Genomic DNA, 20,500 nt, shown 5'->3' on the forward strand with positions numbered 1-20,500 from the left:
TTTTCTCTCCACAATATTCAATAGAATAACCGTTGGGCCAATATTAACAAGCCACAGATCCAGCAAACAGTTTGATATAAAATTACATTTTTCAGACTTACTGATCAAGTACGTAACTTGATTGTGATCCGTTTCACTCGGCAGCAAATTTTCACATTATCTGAAAACATCTCTGTGGTAGTATCTTTAATGACATCAGAATGAAACATGTGCATCTTAAAGAGAGCAGCGTTATCAACTCTTCGTTTAAACATAACAGGAAGACAAAATACATAAACCAACAGGTTCCTGCAAAAATAACATCAGTTATGGAACTGACTTTTCACCTGCAAGAGGACAAATCTTAACACTAATTAAATCTGTACCAAGACTCAAATCATTCCAACAATATATATTTACCACCTAGCAAAAATCTATCAAAATGGCCAAACTTATGAACACCAGACATAAAAACTTCTACAATGTTTTCTAGAACCAATTAACAAATTAGTGTTAGTACTTAGGCTACTACAGTGAAAATATATTCCTCTCAATTAAGTTTATTTCTCAAAGTTAAACCTTTTGCCAGTTTTGGATTCATATGACAACATTTCCATTCAAAAGCAGTGCATTTAATTCTCCAAACTGATCTCCTGTCGCTGCCAAGACAGTGCCTCCAACGTCATTTGTTTCTTGATCATCTCGAAACCCTTTGGCTTTGCACAATTGGCAGCTAAACAGTTTCTCTTCTGCATACACGCAGGAGAAAAGTTAGACCGTCACTCCGAGTGAAGAATCAGTTCACAGTGGACAGAAACTATCAAGCTGTTCAGTTTGTGATTGTCATGTGCAACCTCAGTCTCTCACCACACACAGAGCAGCTACTTTGTTCCTGTTCAGTTAGTTTCACATCCAATAATTTTTGAATGTAACGTGACTGAGGTTCTCTGGTCGACCTCTGACCTGTGAGGACTCACCAACACACCTGTGGTTTTTGACCTGATGAAGCCCGTTGAAACTTGTGCCACAAAAGATGCACTTTAGTGATGTTTCGTCTCTATGTGTGGCCAAGTGTCTCGTCAGATTTCCGCTCTGTGTAAATCCTTTACTACAAATTGAGCAGCTAAATGGTTTCTCTCCTGTGTGAGTTCTCATGTGGGTCGTCAGCTTTGACTTTGTTACACATATTTTATTACACTCAGAGCAGCTAAGTAGTTTCCTGTTAGTATTACAGCCATTATTTTCAGAGTTCAACCCAGACTGAGGTTCTTTTTTCTCCCTCTCCTCATCTCCACTGTCTTCAGTGTCAGATGATTCGGAGGTCTTGTCATTAGTATCTGGTTGTAAATGTCTGTCTGAACATGTGTTTCTGTCTGGTTCTGGTCCTCCATCAGTGTCTGTTTCCATGTGTTTAGGGGAGCTGCTGGCTGGAGGCTCTGCTCCTCCGTCCTCCTCAGTCTGACCCTGTTGAAGCTGTGAGAGCGGAGGTTTCCCTTCATCATCTTCATGTTCACTTTTCACAGGTAAAGGAATGACTTTGAACTCCTCTGGTCCTTGAAGCTGCTCTCCTCCATGAATGGTCCAAGCGTTCAACAGCTCTTCTTTTACACGAGGAGGCTCAGAGTCCCTCTGGTCCTGACTGGAGCTCCACTCCTGCTGCTCTGTGGGAACTTCCTGCGCCCTCACACACTCTGAAATACAAACATTATATACAACTTAAAACCTACATGAAATGTATGGTCACAGTTTATGTATTTTTGTTGTTTTATTTTGAAAGTCATTGCTGAAAAAAATTTCAAAGGAGGTTAAATCGAAAGCAACTGGACTTAGTTATTTGTCTAGGAAGGCGTTTCAGAGAGAAGGGGAGGGGAGGGTTGCGCACTATAGCTTTAAAGGTACCATCCCTGGGGGTTCATTTTTTGCAAAATTTAAGCAAAATTATAAAAATCGGAGTATATCTGGTAAGTATTAGACAGTAATTGATGACATAACTGATTTGACATATCAATGACGAAACTTGGTCCAAAAATTGTCCTACCAATCAAATTAGTCTCAGATAACTTTGGTTGGATGGCCCGTCTGTCAGTAAGTTGTGCAATTCGGAAAAAAAGTCCAGCCGCCTGGGATGGTAACTTTAACAGCTGCTGTTCTCAGTTTGACTCCATGCTGGTTTTAGGGTTTTTCAGGTCACTCATTAGAAATATATCATTTCATATTGTTGAAAAAGGCCCATTTAGCAGAGAAAGCATTTTACAATATTATGATTAGTTTATGTCTGGCATAATTATTGGCTAATATAACCACATACCTCATATATTTAATGTGTAAAAAAAAAAAAAAAAAAACACTCTGCTGCATTATTGAGCTCTCATTTAAAGCAGAAGTAAGCGATCCGGTCATTTTGGCTAATGCTGCGTTCGAGGCAGGCTTTTGAAACCGTAAATTACAGCTTCACGTCACGGCTTACGACTTATTAGCGTTCCAGGCAAGGCAACCCACTTGTGTTTTTCCGACCTGTTTTACCTGTGAAAGTCACTATAACGGCCACTCGTAACTTCCGACCCGTGAACTCGTACCAGATCGAACTGGTACAACTTCACAGGTCGGAAAAACACGAGTTACGGGTTGCGTTGAACGCACCATGGATCTATTGGTCCTCGTCCCTAACTTGTAGGATACGAGAAAAGTTTTCTCCTCGGCTCAGAGCAGAGCAGAGTGACTGACAGACCCGTGTTTCAGTCCAAACACTCTATAGAAGTGATTGCTGTCGAAAGATATAACTATTTAAGACTTATATTAACACAAAAATATTGCTTACTTCTGCTTTAACCAAGCTTTTCAATGGTGTATCATTATAATTCATTATCAATTTATAATTTATATAAAAAAAATTGTGGCACAGATACAACTGTTTGACGTAGCAACTTGTCAAACTGCTGCAACTTTGACGGTTTCCATAGTGATCAGCACCAGGGAGGGACAGTCCCGTCACCTCGCAACCGTCAGTATACTTTCTGTTTTGTTTACTCTCTTGTACTGTTTTTGTGTCTTGAATGTAATGACTGAAACTATAACTATATCACCCCCCAAAAAACCTAAATTATATCACGGCCATAGTGTCTTTATCGTCTGATGGCGTCTGTAACGCCCCAATGGCGTTTTTAACGGCTGGCGTGGTTTTGATTTAACGGCGGATTTATAACGGTACGCTATACGCTACGTCCGCTACGTCAAACAGAGACAAAATGTGTCTTCGTTAAAAGAAAAAACTGACCTGCTCTCTGTAACAAAACCCGATGGTTTAACAAAGCGTCCAGTTGTTTCCTCTGTCGCTGCTTCTCCTGCTCTGACCGACATAGCTCCTCCTCGTACTCCGCCACGGTTCTTTCAATCAGAACAAAGATCTCTTCGACGGCCGAACTCAGTCGCTGCTCCACCAGCGCTCTCAGCACCTGGACTTTAGCCATGTTCACTCAGACACAACCACAACCACAACCACACACATACACATACACACAGTTCCCCTCCGAGACAGTAGCAAGAAGGAAGAAGCTCCACGACGAGTCCGTTTCCTACATCCGTGTCACATGGGTGTCGCCAGCCAGCCAAGTACCCGTATGCAGCCTGCGGAAAGGGGCGGGAAGGTCGCCTGTGATTGGTTGGCGGGTCTAAAGATCGCCTGTGATTGGCTGAAAGTCGAATGTGGACGGTGCTAAAGGTCGGTCACTGAAAACTTTTTTAAATTTATTTTTATTGAATTAGAGTCATTGTGAATTGGGAAGTACATTGTGGGAACGAGGGAGGAGGGGGTTACAAATAAAAGTGGAATAATGTCAGCAAGTTGAGTTACATAGTATCATGAAAGGCAGGAGAAGACAAAAAATAGGTACATTTCATGTTAGGCAAACATAGGTCTATTCAAAAATGTGGAAACAGAGAAAGTAGTACTATGGTCTTTATGGCTTTCTTATTTTCCGATTGACTAATTAGGTTGATGTATTGTTTGATTTCGTTTTTGAAACGGTGAGTGCAAAGTATTTGATTTGTAAATTTGTGGTTGTGAATATGAGCTTTGGCTAAAAATAGTATCAAATTAATTATATAATATTGGTTTAATTGGGAAGCCGAGTCTGCAAAGAAACCAAACAATACATTTTGATAGTCCAAAACAAAGTTTTTGTCGAAATGTTGACGGATGAAAGTAGTTACATTTTTCCAAAAGGACAGCAGATGAGGACATGACCAGAAAAGATGTTGAAAATCTTCTGGAGCCTGTTTACAGAATGAGCAGAGTTCGTTAATGTCTTTTTTATACCTTTGCATGAATAAATTGGAGGGATAGATACGATGGATGAGTTTAAGGGATACTTCTTTGATTTTACTTGTGATAAAATATTTGTAGGGGAGGGACCATATGTTTTTCCAGATCAGGTTTGTGAATAAATTATTCCAGTATGAGACAATTGGGGGCACTAACACTTCCTTTTTGAAGTAATGCACGTACAGTACGGTTGTTTTTTGCTGAGAAGCAGATTCGACCAATTTCAGTCTGTACAGCAGGGGTGTCAAACATGCGGCCCGTGGGCCAAAACCGGCCCGGCAGAGGGTTCAATCCGGCCCTCAGGAAAAATTTGCCAACTGTGAAAATTACATAGAAGACATACTGTAAGAGGCATGAAATTGCACATTTAATCAAGAAATGTCAAGTTGGTTCGTAAAAGAATAGTTCATTAACTGTAAACATCTTAATAACGCACTAAAACAAAGGGAACAATTCAATGTTCTTTTTATTTATATGGTATCATGCTATTATTTTACTAGTCCGGCCCACTTGAGATCAGATTGCGCTGTTTGTTGCCCCTGAACTAAAATGAGTTTGACACCCCTGCTGTACAGGCTCCAGAGGTAAGGGGTCAGACTCAGGTAACAAAACATTTTTTAATAACATAATCACTCCAGAGGGTATCGCATCAAATACTATTGCATATTCTTTCGGAGGAATAGGAAGTGTATATTTATTTTAAAATTCTGAATATGATAATAGTGTGCTGTTAGAATTGAAAAGCTGACTAACCAGAATAATGCCGTGGGTGAACCAGTTCTCCAGAAAAAGTGATTTGTGTTTATATAGTACGTCCCTGTTATTCCAAATATAATATCTGTGGGGGGTGAAGTTATGTTTATAAATCAAAGACCAGAAAAGAAGTATCTGTTTATGAAAGTTGGCTAGTTTTATGGGAAGTTTTTCAATATTGTAGGTACAGAGTAACAGAAAATTAAGGCCACCGACTTTGGAAAATATATAGTTGGGAATGAAGTTCCAGATTGAAGTTGGGTTTCTGATGAATTGTTTGATGTCGGTCACTGAAAACGGTTGGAGTAGAGCAGAGCGATTGACATAACAGAGTGGCGACAGCTTTTGATGTTTTTTGTGTCTTTGTCATATTAGGTTATACTTATAATTTGTATATTTCAAAATTTAGATTGTAACATTAATGTAGACGACAGTTTTTTTTCTTACTTTGTGTTAATATTTATCTGTAAGAGGTCCATGATTATGCTATTAACATGGATGACCTAGAAATTTCCTTAATCAAAATACCTCACTTCCTCGTTCACCAACAATGCACAGTAGGGGTGTCACGATTTCGATTTTTTTATCGAAATCGATCGAAATTACGTCATGATCTCGAGCATCTAAATCAAAGAGAGGATCGACTTGCCACTTTTTGTCGATGTATTATTTGCGGGGGCTTTCGGGGGATCTGGTGCCCCGCTGTCTGTCACATGACTCTCCGTATCAGCGCAATCTCGTTTACATTACATGAAGTCGACATCAGGAGATGACGCGACGGTAAATTAATGAAAATAAAATTATGATAATGTACAGATATAAATATATTTGTTTCAAAACCTTGGGGGCAATTTTGGCCCCTGGATCATGATTTTGGGGGCATTCTTGGGAAAATTGTTACCTTTATATTGTAAATAAATTATTTAAATGTGACCATGGATGACAAAACACCCACAATGCACCGCAAAATTGAGTGAACAAGCGATGTACACTACTTTCTACTCCCGTATCCCACAATGCAATGCGGTCGCGTTTTGCCAGAGAAGAAGAGGAAGCTAATTAGCATGTTAGCTACGATTTATTTAGGCAATTTACCAAAAAATACATATTTGCCTTTGCTCCGTTTGCCTCGCCCGAGGAGCAGGAGTTGGGCAGCAGCATCCGAACATTAACAGGCAGCATTAAATCAATCTAATAAAGAAACTGTAGTAGAATATGAAGTAAAAACGATCTGACGAGCTAAGCTAATAGCCACAGAGCATAGCCACAGAGCCGCTAACGGCTCACGGTCGGGACACACAACAGTAGTTTACCAAACCAAACTTCGGATATTTCAACAGTCAATTGTCTGAGAAACACAACCACACAGAATCACATCCTCAAATGTTCCCGCAAGTGTCCAGTTTTTCTTATTTTATTTTTTATGTGTCCAGTTTGTTTCATACATCCATGGTTTGTTTACATGATTCTCGGTGCGTCTGCTTCCGTCACAGCAACACCTGGCGCATCAGCTGACGCAACCACGTCCAGAAAATGAAGTGTCCGAATTCTCCTCCCGTCATTCCCTACATCGTGTACATGATGTAGTCCACTATATCATATACATGATGTAGTGGATAGGGAGTGAGTGAGTGAGTGGATGATTTCGAACACAGCCCATTAGTGCCTAATGTGATACAGTATGGAAATGGCATCATTTATATGTAGCCCATCTTTTGAAATAAGATTTAATGTACAAAACTTGATGAATAAAACCAATGATCGTAGACTAGACTAGTCTGAAAATGGCATAGACCTCTGTGCTGTAAGAAAAAGAAGAAAAAAAAATCGAGAATCGAATCGTGACCCTAAAATCGAAAATCAAATCGAATCGAGGATTTGGAGAATCGTGACACCCCTAATGCACAGATGTCAAGTCACACCTGTGATTTATGACCTGAAGAATCCAATTGAATCTTTTGCCACAAAAGATGCACTTTAATGATGGTTCATCTCTATGTGTGGTCAAGTGTCTTGACTTCCCGTCTGTGCAAATCTTTTACGAAAAAATTGAGCAGCTAAATGGTTTCTCTCGTGTGTGAATTCTCATGTGTCTTGTCAGCTGTGACTTCGTGCCAAATGTCGTATCACACTCAGAGCAGCTAAATGGTTTCTCTCCTGTGTGAGTTATCATGTGTCTCTTCAGATGTGACTTCCTGCCAAATATTTTACCACACTCAGAGCAGCTAAATGGTTTCTCTCCTGTGTGAGTTATCATGTGTCTCGTCAGAAGTGCCTTGATGCCAAATGTTTTATCACACTCAGAGCAGCTAAATGGTTTCTCTCCTGTGTGAGTTATCATGTGTGTAATCAGGTTTGTCTTCCTGCCAAATGTCGTATCACACTCAGAGCAGCTAAATGGTTTCTCTCCTGTGTGGATTCTCATGTGTATTTTCAGCTGTGACTTCCTGCCAAATGTCGTATCACACTCAGAGCAGCTAAATGGTTTCTCTCCTGTGTGAATTATCATGTGCCTCGTCAGGGCTGGCTTGTTGCCAAATGTTTTACCACACTCAGAGCAGCTAAATGGTTTCTCTCCTGTGTGAATTATCATGTGCCTCGTCAGGGCTGGCTTGAAGCCAAATGTTTTATCACACTCAGAGCAGCTAAATGGTTTCTCTCCTGTGTGCATTCTCATGTGTGCCGTCAGCTTTGACTTCGTTACACATTTTCTACCACACTCAGAGCAGCTAAGTAGTTTCCTGTTAGTATCACAGCCATTATTTTCAGAGTTCAACCCAGACTGAGGTTCTTTTTTCTCCCTCTCCTCATCTTCACTGTCTTCAGTCTCAGATGAATCAGAGGTCTTGTCATTAGTATCTGGTAGTAAATGTCTGTCTGAACATGTGTTTCTGTCTGGTTCTGGTCCTCCATCAGTGTCTGTTTCCATGTGTTTAGGGGAGCTGCTGGCTGGAGGCTCTGCTCCTCCGTCGTCCTCAGTCTGACCCTGTTGAAGCTGTAAGAGCGGAGGTTTCTCTTCATTATCTTTATATTTCAACTCCTCTGGTCCTTGAAGCTGCTCTCCTCCATGAGTGGTCCAATCGTCCAGCTCTTCTTTTACATGAAGAGGCTCAGAGTCCCTCTGGTCCTGACTGGAGCTCCACTCCTGCTGCTCTGTGGGAACTTCCTCTGCCCTCACACACTCTGAAATACAAACATTACACACAACTTAAAACAACTCACATCATTTGAGAAGGGACTGCTTTTCTAATACGCTTTGAGAGCACAAACATGACTGCAGTGTTCTCAGTCCGACTTGTAATTATGGCCTTTAATAATGCATGTTTGGTCTTATGGTTTATCAGTTCACTCATCAGAAATATATTGTTTCATATTACTGAAAACATCCCATTTTTCAGAGAAAACATCTTCTGTTAAATGGCTAATGTAACCATATTCTACCCTATGTATTTTGTAAAATGTAAAATAAAGTAAATAGATAAATAAATAACACTTTGCCACAATACTGAGCTCTCATTTAAGCTAAACTAACGCCCCCAGAAATAAAAAAATCTTAACCACTAGTATCTTTAACGTCCAATCACTACATTTATGAGCATCCGCACGCACCGTGAAATTCTTTGACCGGCGCAAGACAGACTCATGTTTTCATTCATCAAGAATTAAAGTCAGAGGTTCTAAGACGATCAGATACCGTCGTAGTCCCGACCATAAACGGCGATTCGGCTGCGTTACGCCTAAATTCCACTGGATGCGGAACGGCTGCAGATCCGCTCCGGTACGGCGGCGGAGCCGTTACGTATGAATTATAATCACCGTGGCAGCGTCCACCGACTCCGGGTCCGCTGCGTCGTGGGTCCGGAACGGCACCGGCATCCGGCAGCCCTCGCAAAAGATACGCAGAGCTTCTATTTTTGCCGGACGCCGGAGCACGGCGCATCAATCAGCACAGAGCAGGTCGTGTATGACAGGAAATCGCGGGCAAAATACAAAATAAAACACCCAGTTAATTTTCAAAATAAAATACACCATGTTTGGGGCGGTGCGTGGCGCAATGGGTAGAGCGGCCGCCCCATGTAGAGGCTACAGTCCTCACCGCAGGCGTCCCCGGTTCGAATCCCGCGTCGGGCAGACCTTTCCTGCGTGTCATTCCCCCTCTCTCCGCCTCCCCATTTCCTGTCTATCTCTACTGTCATCACTATCAAATAAAAAAAAAAAAAAAAAAAAAAAATACACCATGTTTACAGCGGAGCCAGCGTCGGAAATTAGCGGGGGCCATGGGCCATTTGGCCCCAAATTTTACCAAGGATGCCCCCAAAAATCATGATCCTGGGGCCAAAATTGCCCCCAAAATTTCAAAACAAATATATTTATATCTATACATTATCATAAATGTATTTTCATTAATTTACTGTCGCGCCTCATTATTCTCCTGATGTAAACGAGATTGGGCTGATACGTGAGAGTCATGTGACAGCGGGGCAGTGCTGCAGCTGCTGTGCTGCGATGGACCTGATCAGACTGGCGGTGGCCCACAGTGAATCCCCCCGAAAGCCCCAGCAAATAATAGCCTACATCGACAAAAAGTTAAGTGGCAAGTTGCACCTTTTCGTCGGCTTATTATTTGCAGGGTTTAAAAAAAAAAAAAAATCTTATAACGTCACTGCAACATGCGGCTCTCAGTCCTTGTCGGTGTTGTGTAGTTAGAGCTGTGTCTCCCTCCTGTTTCCCAGGTAGGAGGGGGACAATAGCCCACTTAGGGCTGGGTGATAAAACGGTAGAAATTGTGAAATAACTTTTCCTCAATAGAAATATGAGACATGGTCGATAGGTTTCATTCATCCATGTTTTGGCAAACAATACAAATAGCCGATGATATTGAGAGTTGCGCCGTGCCGAACCAATCATGTGGCTGGAATAGAGCCAGTCAACACGTGTATTTGTTTGGGTTGCTGCAGACGGGCACATCAGCTGACACCGCCGGTAAAATAAAAAATAAAAGAAAGAGAGAGAATGAATGTTGTCTCAAAAGAAAAAGTAAGGAGAACTCGGACGAGTGACTGAAAAGACGCGTGGTGCGCAATGGGGACACCAGGCAGTTGGAGTGGACCGTGGTCACGGTGCGGCCGCTCTGCTGCTCACAGGGCCGTTACTAGGAATTCTGGGCCCCCTGAAGGAATACTAAAGTGGGCCCCTGCCCCCTCACGTTTCCACTTTTTTGCTTAGACTACGTATGTATTATCATTTTTTTATTTAGCCTACTTTGTTTTGATGCCAATGCAGCATTACTATGAGTATTAGTCAGGGTCTTATGCAGAATAATTCAGTTATACAAAGATTAGACTACTGGGGTTTTTTGTGGGCCCTACTGGGTGCTGCATGGGCCACTAGAATTATCATCACCTTTCTCCCCTATACAACGGCCCTGGCTGCTCACCCCAGAACGACTGTTGAGTTCACAACAGCCCCCCCACATCGCCCAGCCCTACCTACCAGTGATATTCTCATATTACTGGTAATATCTAATATCTAATATTGACCAACCATAACTTTATATAACCCATTATTTATATTGTTTATAGACTATGATAGGCGTTTATATAGCTTATAGTTTGTTATTTATATATATATATATATATATATATGAAATGGCCCCCAAGTATTTTGAAAATGCCCCCACTTTTTGGACTGTGGGGGCCAAAATTGCCCCCAAAATATTTTCTTAATTTCGTACCCTGAGCGGAGCATATTTCCTGCTTTACACCTTGAAAACGTTGTAATGGGCAGCGACCGGCCTGAAGTCAGCAGCTCGGAGGTTTTCAGACATCATTTCACCCCGTTTACACCATGGACAAGGAGATAGTGATTGTAAAATCAAGTCAGGTCAGCACCAAGTTGTTTCTCTACTACTCCTCTGGATTAAATTACTTGTTTTTGATTTTGTGGTTCACTTTATGGAAACTACAACCCGCTTTATCGCGAGATCACGTGTTCCCGCTGTGTGGCGGAGCCGCAACAATCAACATCACGGACGGAACCGGTGTGAGTGGACGGAGTCGGAGTAGCAGCCGCTCCGTAGCGGACCCGTTTCGGAATCGTTCCGCATCCAGTGGAACCCGGCGTCATTCTGATGACCCGCCAGGCAGCGTCCGTGAAACCGAAAGTAAGGAAACGCTGGTCGGCTCGCCCAGCATTTCCGCCACCACTAATAATAACAAAATAACGATAGAGACAAAACGATATATTTATCGAAAATGGGCCCATTAACAAGTGTGGGTAACGTAGATTCATCCACATTAATATGAGACTTTTTTTTATTGTCGCGGAACTTTTCGTTCTGCCGATGGAGAAACTCCTCGTTGTCCCTTTAAAGCCAGGGACACACCGAGCCGACCGTCGGGCGTCTGGCCTCGTCGGACGGCGTCGGGAGCTCGTCTGTTTGGTGTGTTCACCTCCGTCGGGGAGCCTCGGCTCTTGTCGGATCTCGTCGGGGCCGATTGAACATGCTCAGTCGGGACTCGTCGGCCGTCGGGAGAGTAGACTCGTCGGGTACTCTGATTGGCTGTGTGCTAGCTACGGCGATTCTGATTGGCGGTGCCCTAAGCGAATCAGCGCGGTGTGTGGGAGGGACGGAAGTGACCACAGTAAACAAACGGTGTCCTAGCCTGTCCTACAGTAAAAATGGTATATAAAATAAAAAGAGGAGTAAAGCAATATATTAAGCGGCAATATGAATATATATTTAAACATCAAAGATGTTCAATCAAACCCACATAGTTTGAAACAACGTTCAAAACACACACAGCTCACAACTAAGCATATAAAGCCCGCTAGCTTAATGCTAACGTGTAATGTAAAACACCATAGACGGGCTAACAGAAATTAGCATCGGCTATCGCCAATTCGCGGCAACCGAGCCACAGCAGTAAGCTGCTAAAAACTGTTTTAATTTCGGCTTTAGCGCTGTTAAAACGTGGCTGGTTAAATTGTTTTGGGGAGATTAATGTTGTCTCATTGATGAAATTAACTGTGGCAGTGGCATTAGTTTGTTTGAATGAACAGTGAGCAGAGCTGCCCCTGGTCTGTATGGGTCTGTATTTCTATGGGGGAGTCCTCGCCACTCAGTCGCTCTGGTCGGCAGTCGGGGCGGTGTGTTTCACTTTTTCCTTTCTCCCGACGAGAGGCGACAGACTCGTCGGCCAAAGCCGTCGGCGTCGGGACGCGTCGGGAAGCGTCGTGGCGGTGTGTCAGGGGCTTAATAGGCCTACAGCAAAAATCACGCATTAGTGTCCCGGGCTCTTATTTTGAAAGTCGAAGGTCTAACATCCGGTCGTAGCAGCTGCAGGTGGCTAAAACTGAAGCTAAGTGTTGAAGCTAAGTGTTTAGCCTCGGGTCTGTCACACTGATAAACTCAGCGCTGTGAGTTACATATGTGCGTAGTCCGATAATTCATCCCCCTGGTCCTCAACGCCACCAACGTTTCCCCGTTACATCAAACCGAGACAAACTGGTTCTCCGTTAATAACTGACCTGCTCTCTGTAACAAAACCCGAGGGTTTAACAAAGCGTCCAGTTGTTTCCTCTGTCGCTGCTTCTCCTGCTCTGACCGACATAGCTCCTCCTCGTACTCCTCCACGGTTCTTTCAATCAGAACAAAGATCTCTTCGACGGCCGAACTCAGTCGCTGCTCCACCAGCGCTCTCAGCACCTGGACTTTAGCCATGTTCACTCAGACACACACTCACTCCCCGTGACACAGCAGCGAGAAGGAGGAAGCTCCACGAGGAGTCCGTTTCCTGTATCCGTGTCACGTGCAAGAGTAGATGACTCCCCCCCGCTGCTGCTGCCCAATGACACGGCGGAGCCAGAGACATCTGTCCCTTCAGGGCGGATGGATGGATGGATGGATGGATGGATGGATGGATGGATGGATGGATGGATGGATGGATGGATGGATGGATGGATGGATGGATGGATGGATGGATGGATGGATGGATGGATGGATGGATGGATGGATGGATAGATAGATAGATAGATAGATAGATAGATAGATAGATAGATAGATAGATAGATAGATAGATAGATAGATAGATAGATCATTTAGTACAGACTCTGGGTCCAGTTAAAAATACAACAATACTACAACAACAGACAACAGCAGAATTATTTTATCTAAAGCAGAGCACAGCAATATTTCTGGAAGTAAATAAACAGACCACCACTGCCATTGACAAAATTCTTTATAACTTTGTGTGGAAAAACAAAATCCATTAGGCTACATTAAAAAATCAAGTTTGGATTTCATTCATTGAGAGCAGACTTTATTTGATCTCACTGGTAATGTTGCTTTGCAATTCGCTCATTTAGTTTCTGACTTGTTAGTGTGAATGCTGGAAGCAGTCACACTATTGTTCTTCTGTTTGGCCATTTTCTTCCGCCTTTTTACGGTCTTCTTCTAGTCCTTCATACTTTGTGCTATTTCAACAATTCATATATCAAAACGTGCAGCTTTTTTTGAACTTTATCGGCATTACTTTTCTCTTTTTAACTATTTATACTTTTTCAAATATTTAACTTTTTCTGATTTTTTTTCAGCTTTATAATGTGTGTGTGTTGCGTCTAACGAGCAGAGCTAGAGTGGTGTCAGAGTGGAGAGAGGCAAAAAAACATTCTAGAGTTTTTCTGGCTAAACTGTCAGCATGGCCACAAATTAAACTCTAGACAAATTATTTTCTCCAGTTTTGTAGCCACACTTGTCTTCTGGCTAAAATTCTGGTCAAAAATGCAAAGAGACTTAGATAATAATTTTAAATATTTTTTAAATGCAGCCAGGGAGCTCTCTGCTCTCATTCAGCCCAATGCATTTTTTTTACAGCAGCAGGAGAAGGAGCTCAACTTTGTAACTTGCTGTTAAGTGCTTTTTAATTAGTGTGACTGCTGAAGCAGTCACACTATTGTTCTTCTGTTTGGCCATTTTCTTCCGCCTTTTTACGGTCTTCTTCTAGTCCTTCATACTTTGTGCTATTTCAACAATTCATATATCAAAACGTGCAGCTTCTTTTGAACTTTATCGGCATTACTTTTCTCTTTTTAACTATTTATACTTTTTCAAATATTTAACTTTTTCTGATTTTTTTCAGCTTTATAATGTGTGTGTGTTGCGTCTAACGAGCAGAGCTAGAGTGGTGTCAGAGTGGAGAGAGGCAAAAAAACATTCTAGAGTTTTTCTGGCTAAACTGTCAGCATGGCCACAAATTAAACTCTAGACAAATTATTTTCTCCAGTTTTGTAGCCACACTTGTCTTCTGGCTAAAATTCTGGTCAAAAATGCAAAGAGACTTAGATAATAATTTTAAATATTTTTTAAATGCAGCCAGGGAGCTCTCTGCTCTCATTCAGCCCAATGCATTTTTTTTACAGCAGCAGGAGAAGGAGCTCAACTTTGTAACTTGCTGTTAAGTGCTTTTTAATTAGTGTGACTGCTGAAGCAGTCACACTATTGTTCTTCTGTTTGGCCATTTTCTTCCGCCTTTTTACGGTCTTCTTCTAGTCCTTCATACTTTGTGCTATTTCAACAATTCATATATCAAAACGTGCAGCTTCTTTTGAACTTTATCGGCATTACTTTTCTCTTTTTAACTATTTATACTTTTTCAAATATTTAACTTTTTCTGATTTTTTTCAGCTTTATAATGTGTGTGTATTGCGTCTAACGAGCAGAGCTAGAGTGTAGAGAGGCAAAAAAACATTCTAGAGTTTTTCTGGCTAAACTGTCAGCACGGCCACAAATTAAACTCTAGACAAATTATTTTCTCCAGTTTTGTAGCCACACTTGTCTTCTGGCTAAAATTCTGGTCAAAAATGCAAAGAGACTTAGATAATAATTTTAAATATTTTTTAAATGCAGCCAGGGAGCTCTCTGCTCTCATTCAGCTCAATGCATTTTTTTCACATCAGCAGGAGAAGGAGCTCAACTTTGTAACTTGCTGTTAAGTGCTTTTTAATTCATTTTAATTCACCAAAAAATAGTCACAGGTCACAAAAAAGTCCTCTTCTTACTTGGTGTGGCTAATTTATATTAATTTCTTTGTGTTTTTAGCATCATTGAAAAATCTCACATTCATAAAAGTCTCAACCTCTCTTCTTAACAACTCCACTGTAGTGTAGGGGGTAGGGTAACTGCTTGCCAACCCTAAGGTCACTGGTTCGAATCCAAGGGAAGAATTCTTGTTATGTTATGTTGAATTCTGCTCTCCTCCCCCGCCTTCAATTGGTTACAGGTGTTTGTTATCTCCTTGATTACTCGTACCAGTTTGCAGCACATCATCACATTACAATGAATGACAACAGTCTTGAAAGCAGTGTGCTCTCTGTAGCCGAGTGGCAGAGTAAAGGCTTAGTGATCATATGGTCACGGGTTTGATTCCTGCCTCAGTCATTTCACATCATTGCTTGACTTTTGATTCCAATTATTCAGCTGTCATTGGACAGTCTTTGATTCCTCATAGTATAAAGCTCATTGTAACTCAGGTTCTCTGTGGCCATATGGTTAGTGTGTTAGGTGTTGTGCTATTTCAACAATTCATATATCAAAACGTGCAGCTTTTTTTGAACTTTATCGGCGTTACTTTTCTCTTTTTAACTATTTATACTTTTTAAAATATTAAACTTTTTCTGCAAATTAAACTCTAGACAAATTATTTTCTCCAGTTTTGTAGCCACACTTGTCTTCTGACTAAAATTCTGGTCAAAAATGCAAAGAGACTTAGATAATAATTTTAAATATTTTTTAAATGCAGCCAGGGAGCTCTCTGCACATCATCACATTATAATGGCAACATGCTTATATCTGTGCTCTCTGTGGTGAAGTGGCAGAGTAAAGGTTTAGTGATCATGAGGTTGTGGGTTCGATTACTGGATCAAATCTTGTCTCATCAACAATTATAGTGAATTATTTTCCCAGTCGTCCTCTGTTGACTTCTGATAACTTGCTTCATGTTGAAACTGCTGCTCTCAGCCTGAAATTCACAGAAATTTTCATTCTAAGTCTTACTTGGTGTGGCTAATTTCTGCACTTTCCTTACCTTTTTTTTAAGCAGGAGCCAGTGATCCTCTTATTAAAGGTTTTCTTTGCCACTCACATACTGTCTCTGCCTGTAGCCTAGTGGTTAGCTTGCTGAGCTGGAGACCTGAAGCTTACTGGTTCAAATCTTGCCTCAATAACAGTTATTCACAGAAATTTTCATTCTAAGTCATTCAAGCTTGACTCTCAAGCTTTCTTGATGTCAGAGTGAGACAGAGTGCAGCTCATCAACAGACAACAGTCTCTGCAACTGTGTGTGCACTGTGGCCTAGAGGCAGAGTGGAAGTCTATTGACCATGAGGTTGTGGGTTCGAGTCCGACCTTGGTCAAACATTTGTATGGTGATCACTGCTTGCACTATTTGCTAATTCTGCAACAGCGTTCAGCTGCTGTCAGCAGTCACACCATTTCCATTCTTGGAAATGCCTTTTCTAGTTCATTTTAATTCACCAAAAAATAGTCACAGGTCACAAAAAAGTCCTCTTCTTACTTGGTGTGGCTAATTTATACTCATTTCTTTTTAATTTAAGCATCATTGAAAAATCTCACATTCATCAAAGTCTCAACCTCTCTTCTCCCTAACTCTCCTCTAGTGTAGTGGTTAGGGTGGCTGCTTGCCAACCCCAAGGTCACTGGTTCAAATCCAGGTTGAGCACTCTTGTTATGAATTCTGCTCCCCTCCATCACCCTCAATTGGTTACAGGTGGTCATTAAGAGACGCATTAATTGCTAGTGCCACAGTTTGTAACTTGCTGTTAAGTGCTTTTTAAATCATTTTAATTCACCAAAAAATAGTCACAGGTCACAAAAAAGTCCTCTTCTTTCTTGGTGTGGCTAATTTCTGCACTTTCCTTACCTTTTTTTTTAAGCAGGAGCCAGTGATCCTCTTATTAAAGGTTTTCTTTGCCCCTCAGATACTGTCTCTGCCTGTAGCCTAGTGGTTAGCTTGCTGAGCTGGATATCTGAAGGTTACTGGTTCAAATCTTGCCTCAATAACAATTATAGTGAATTATTTTCCCAGTCGTCCTCTGTTGACTTCTGATAACTTGCTTCATGTTGAAACTGCTGCTCTCAGCCTGAAATTCACAGACATTTTCATTCTAAGTTATTCAAGCTTGACTCTCAAGCTTTCTTGGTGTTGACACAGTGTGTTTCAAATAGGTGCAGCTCGTTAACTTCAGAGTGAGACAGAGTGCAGCTCATCAACAGACAATAGTCTTTGCAACAGTGTGTACACTGTGGCCTAGAGGCAAAGTCAAAGTCTTCTGACCATGAGATTGTGGGTTCAATTCCTATCTTGGTCAACCATTTGTATGGTCATCACTGCTTGCACTATTTTCACAAAAGTGTCCTCTACTTACTTGTTGTGGTTAATTTCTGCACTTTCCTTACTTTTTTTTTTAAAGCAGAAGCCAGTGATCCTCTTATCAAAGGTTTTCTTTGCCCCTCACATACTGTCTCTGTCTGTAGCCTAGTGGTTAGCTTGCTGGTCTGGAGACCTGAAGGTTGCTGGTTCAAATCTTGCCTCAACAACAATTATAGTGAATTATTTTCCCAGTCGTACTCTGTTGACTTCTGATAACTTGCTTCATGTTGAAACTGCTGCTCTCAGCCTGAAATTCACAGAAATTTTCATTCTAAGTCATTCAAGCTTGACTCTCAAGCTTTCTTGATGTTGACAGTGTGCAGATCATTAACAGACAACAGTCTCTGCAACTGTGTGTGCACTGTGGCCTAGAGGCAGAGTGGAAGTCTACTGACCATGAGGTTGTGGGTTCGATTCCGACCTTGGTCAAACATTTGTATGGTGATCACTGCTTGCACTATTTGCTAATTCTGCAACAGCGTCCAGCTGCTTCCAGCAGTCACACCATTTCCATTCTTGGAAATGCTTTTTCTAGTTAGTGTGACTGCTGGAAGCAGTCACACTATTGTTCTTCTGTTTGGCCATTTTCTTCCGCCTTTTTACGGTCTTCTTCTAGTCCTTCATACTTTGTGCTATTTCAACAATTCATATATCAAACGTGCAGCTTCTTTTGAACTTTATCGGCATTACTTTTCTCTTTTTAACTATTTATACTTTTTCAAATATTTAACTTTTTCTGATTTTTTTCAGCTTTATAATGTGTGTGTATTGCGTCTAACGAGCAGAGCCAGAGTGGTGTCAGAGTGGATAGAGGCAAAAAAACATTCTAGAGTTTTTCTGGCTAAACTGTCAGCACGGCCACAAATTAAACTCTAGACAAATTATTTTCTCCAGTTTTGTAGCCACACTTGTCTTCTGGCTAAAATTCTGGTCAAAAAATGCAAAGAGACTTAGATAATAATTTTAAATATTTTTTAAATGCAGCCAGGGAGCTCTCTGCTCTCATTCAGCTCAATGCATTTTTTTCACATCAGCAGGAGAAGGAGCTCAACTTTGTAACTTGCTGTTAAGTGCTTTTTAATTAGTGTGACTGCTGAAGCAGTCACACTATTGTTCTTCTGTTTGGCCATTTTCTTCCGCCTTTTTACGGTCTTCTTCTAGTCCTTCATACTTTGTGCTATTTCAACAATTCATATCAAAACGTGCAGCTTTTTTTGAACTTTATCGGCATTACTTTTCTCTTTTTAACTATTTATACTTTTTCAAATATTTAACTTTTTCACAAAAAATCTCACATTCATCAAAGTCTCAACCTCTCTTCTTAACAACTCCACTGTAGTATAGGGGTTAGGGTGGATGCTTGCCAACCCTAAGGTCACTGGTTCGAATCCAAGGGAAGAACTCTTGTTATGTTATGTTGAATTCTGCTCTCCTCCCCCGCCTTCAATTGGTTACAGGTGTTTGTTATCTCCTTGATTATTCATACCAGTTTGCAGCACATCATCACATTACAATGAATGACAACAGCTTTGAAAGCAGTGTGCTCTCTGTAGCCGAGTGGCAGAGTAAAGGTTTAGTGATCATATGGTCATGGGTTCGATTCCTGCCTCAGTCTTTTCACTTCATTGCTTGACTTTTGATTCCAATTATTCAGCTGTCATTGGACAGTCTTTGATTCCTCATAGTATAGCTAAAGCTCATTGTAACTCAGGTTCTCTGTGGCCATATGGTTAGTGTGTTAGGTGTTGTGCTATTTCAACAATTCATATATCAAAACGTGCAGCTTTTTTTGAACTTTATCGGCATTACTTTTCTCTTTTTAACTATTTATACTTTTTCAAATATTTAACTTTTTCTGCAAATTAAACTCTAGACAAATTATTTTCTCCAGTTTTGTAGCCACACTTGTCTTCTGGCTAAAATTCTGGTCAAAAATGCAAAGAGACTTAGATAATAATTTAAAATATTTTTTAAATGCAGCCGGGGAGTTCTCTGCTCTCATTCAGCCCAATGCATTTTTTCACAGCAGCAGGAGAAGGAGCTCAACTTTGTAACATCTCCACAACTCTGTCTGTAGTCCAGTTGGTAAGGTGGCCGCTTGCCAACCCCAAGGTCACTAGTTCGAATCCAGGCTGAGCAATCTTGTTATGTGATGTTGAATTCTGCTCCCCTCCCCCACCCTCAATTGGTTACAGGTGTTCGTTAAGAGACGCATTAATTGCTTCTGCCACCGTTTGCAGCACATCATCACATTACAATGGCAACATGCTTATGTCTGTGCTCTCTGTGGCGAAGTGGCAGAGTAAAGGTTTATTGATCATGAGGTCATGGGTTCGATTCCTTCCTCATTCATGTCGTACTTTCTGCTAGAGACTTCATTCAAATTCTGATTTGTAGACAAACTTCTAATGTCTCATTTATGATGCTTTTTTAAGCATCATTGAAAAATCTCACATTCATCAAAGTCTCAACCTCTAGTTCATTGGAAGTGTTGGAATGGCCTAGTGGATAAGGTTCCTGCCATCCAACCTCAAGGTCACAGGTTCAAATCCCACCTGAGCAGTCTTGTTAGTGTGTCAGCCACTTTGACCTTTAACCAATACCACTTGGTCTGGTCACATGATCAAACTTGATAATGCATATGCGCCCCCACCTATTCTCTTTACCTCTTTCAATCTTGGTTTGTGTTAACATGTTTCTTGTTTATACCACTGCACTAAGATTGATTTGCACTGGAACTACAGCTTTGGGCTTGTTAACTTAAGAGTGAGACAGAGTGCAGCTCATCAACAGACAACAGTCTTTGCAACTGTGTGTACACTGTGGCCTAGAGGCACAGTCAAAGTCTACTGACCATGAGGTTATGGGTTCGATTCCTACCTCGGTCAAACATTTGTATGGTGATCAGTCACTGCTTGCACTATTTGCTAATTCTGCAACAGCGTTCAGCTGCTTTCAGCATTCACACCATTTCCATTCTTGGAAATGTTTTTTCTAG

General features: G+C 41.2%; 2 protein-coding genes across 2 annotated transcripts in view; both read right to left on the reverse strand.

The window, feature by feature from the left end:
- Nucleotides 1–306: 306 nt before the first annotated feature.
- LOC146978331 (uncharacterized) overlaps nt 307–20,500 on the reverse strand; it is a 27,349-nt gene continuing 7,155 nt past the window's right edge. The window contains exons 3-4 of the mRNA XM_085790597.1: nt 1,443–1,670; nt 307–326 (exon numbers count right to left, since the gene is read on the reverse strand). Of these exons, the coding sequence (XP_085646723.1) occupies nt 307–326; nt 1,443–1,670 (248 nt within the window). The remainder of the gene's footprint in view (nt 327–1,442; nt 1,671–20,500) is intronic.
- LOC146978332 (uncharacterized) lies at nt 6,543–12,776 on the reverse strand. The gene is made up of 4 exons (XM_085790498.1): nt 12,584–12,776; nt 8,039–8,236; nt 7,762–7,912; nt 6,543–7,677 (listed from the first exon to the last, which is right to left on the reverse strand). Exons 1-4 carry the CDS (start codon nt 12,774–12,776, stop codon nt 7,092–7,094), a joined length of 1,128 nt encoding a protein of 375 aa, XP_085646624.1. The 3' UTR covers nt 6,543–7,091.

Source organism: Trachurus japonicus, chromosome 11 (genome assembly GCF_045865225.1).
Source record: "Trachurus japonicus isolate A0001 chromosome 11, Traja_1.0".
Lineage (NCBI taxonomy): Eukaryota > Metazoa > Chordata > Actinopteri > Carangiformes > Carangidae > Trachurus > Trachurus japonicus.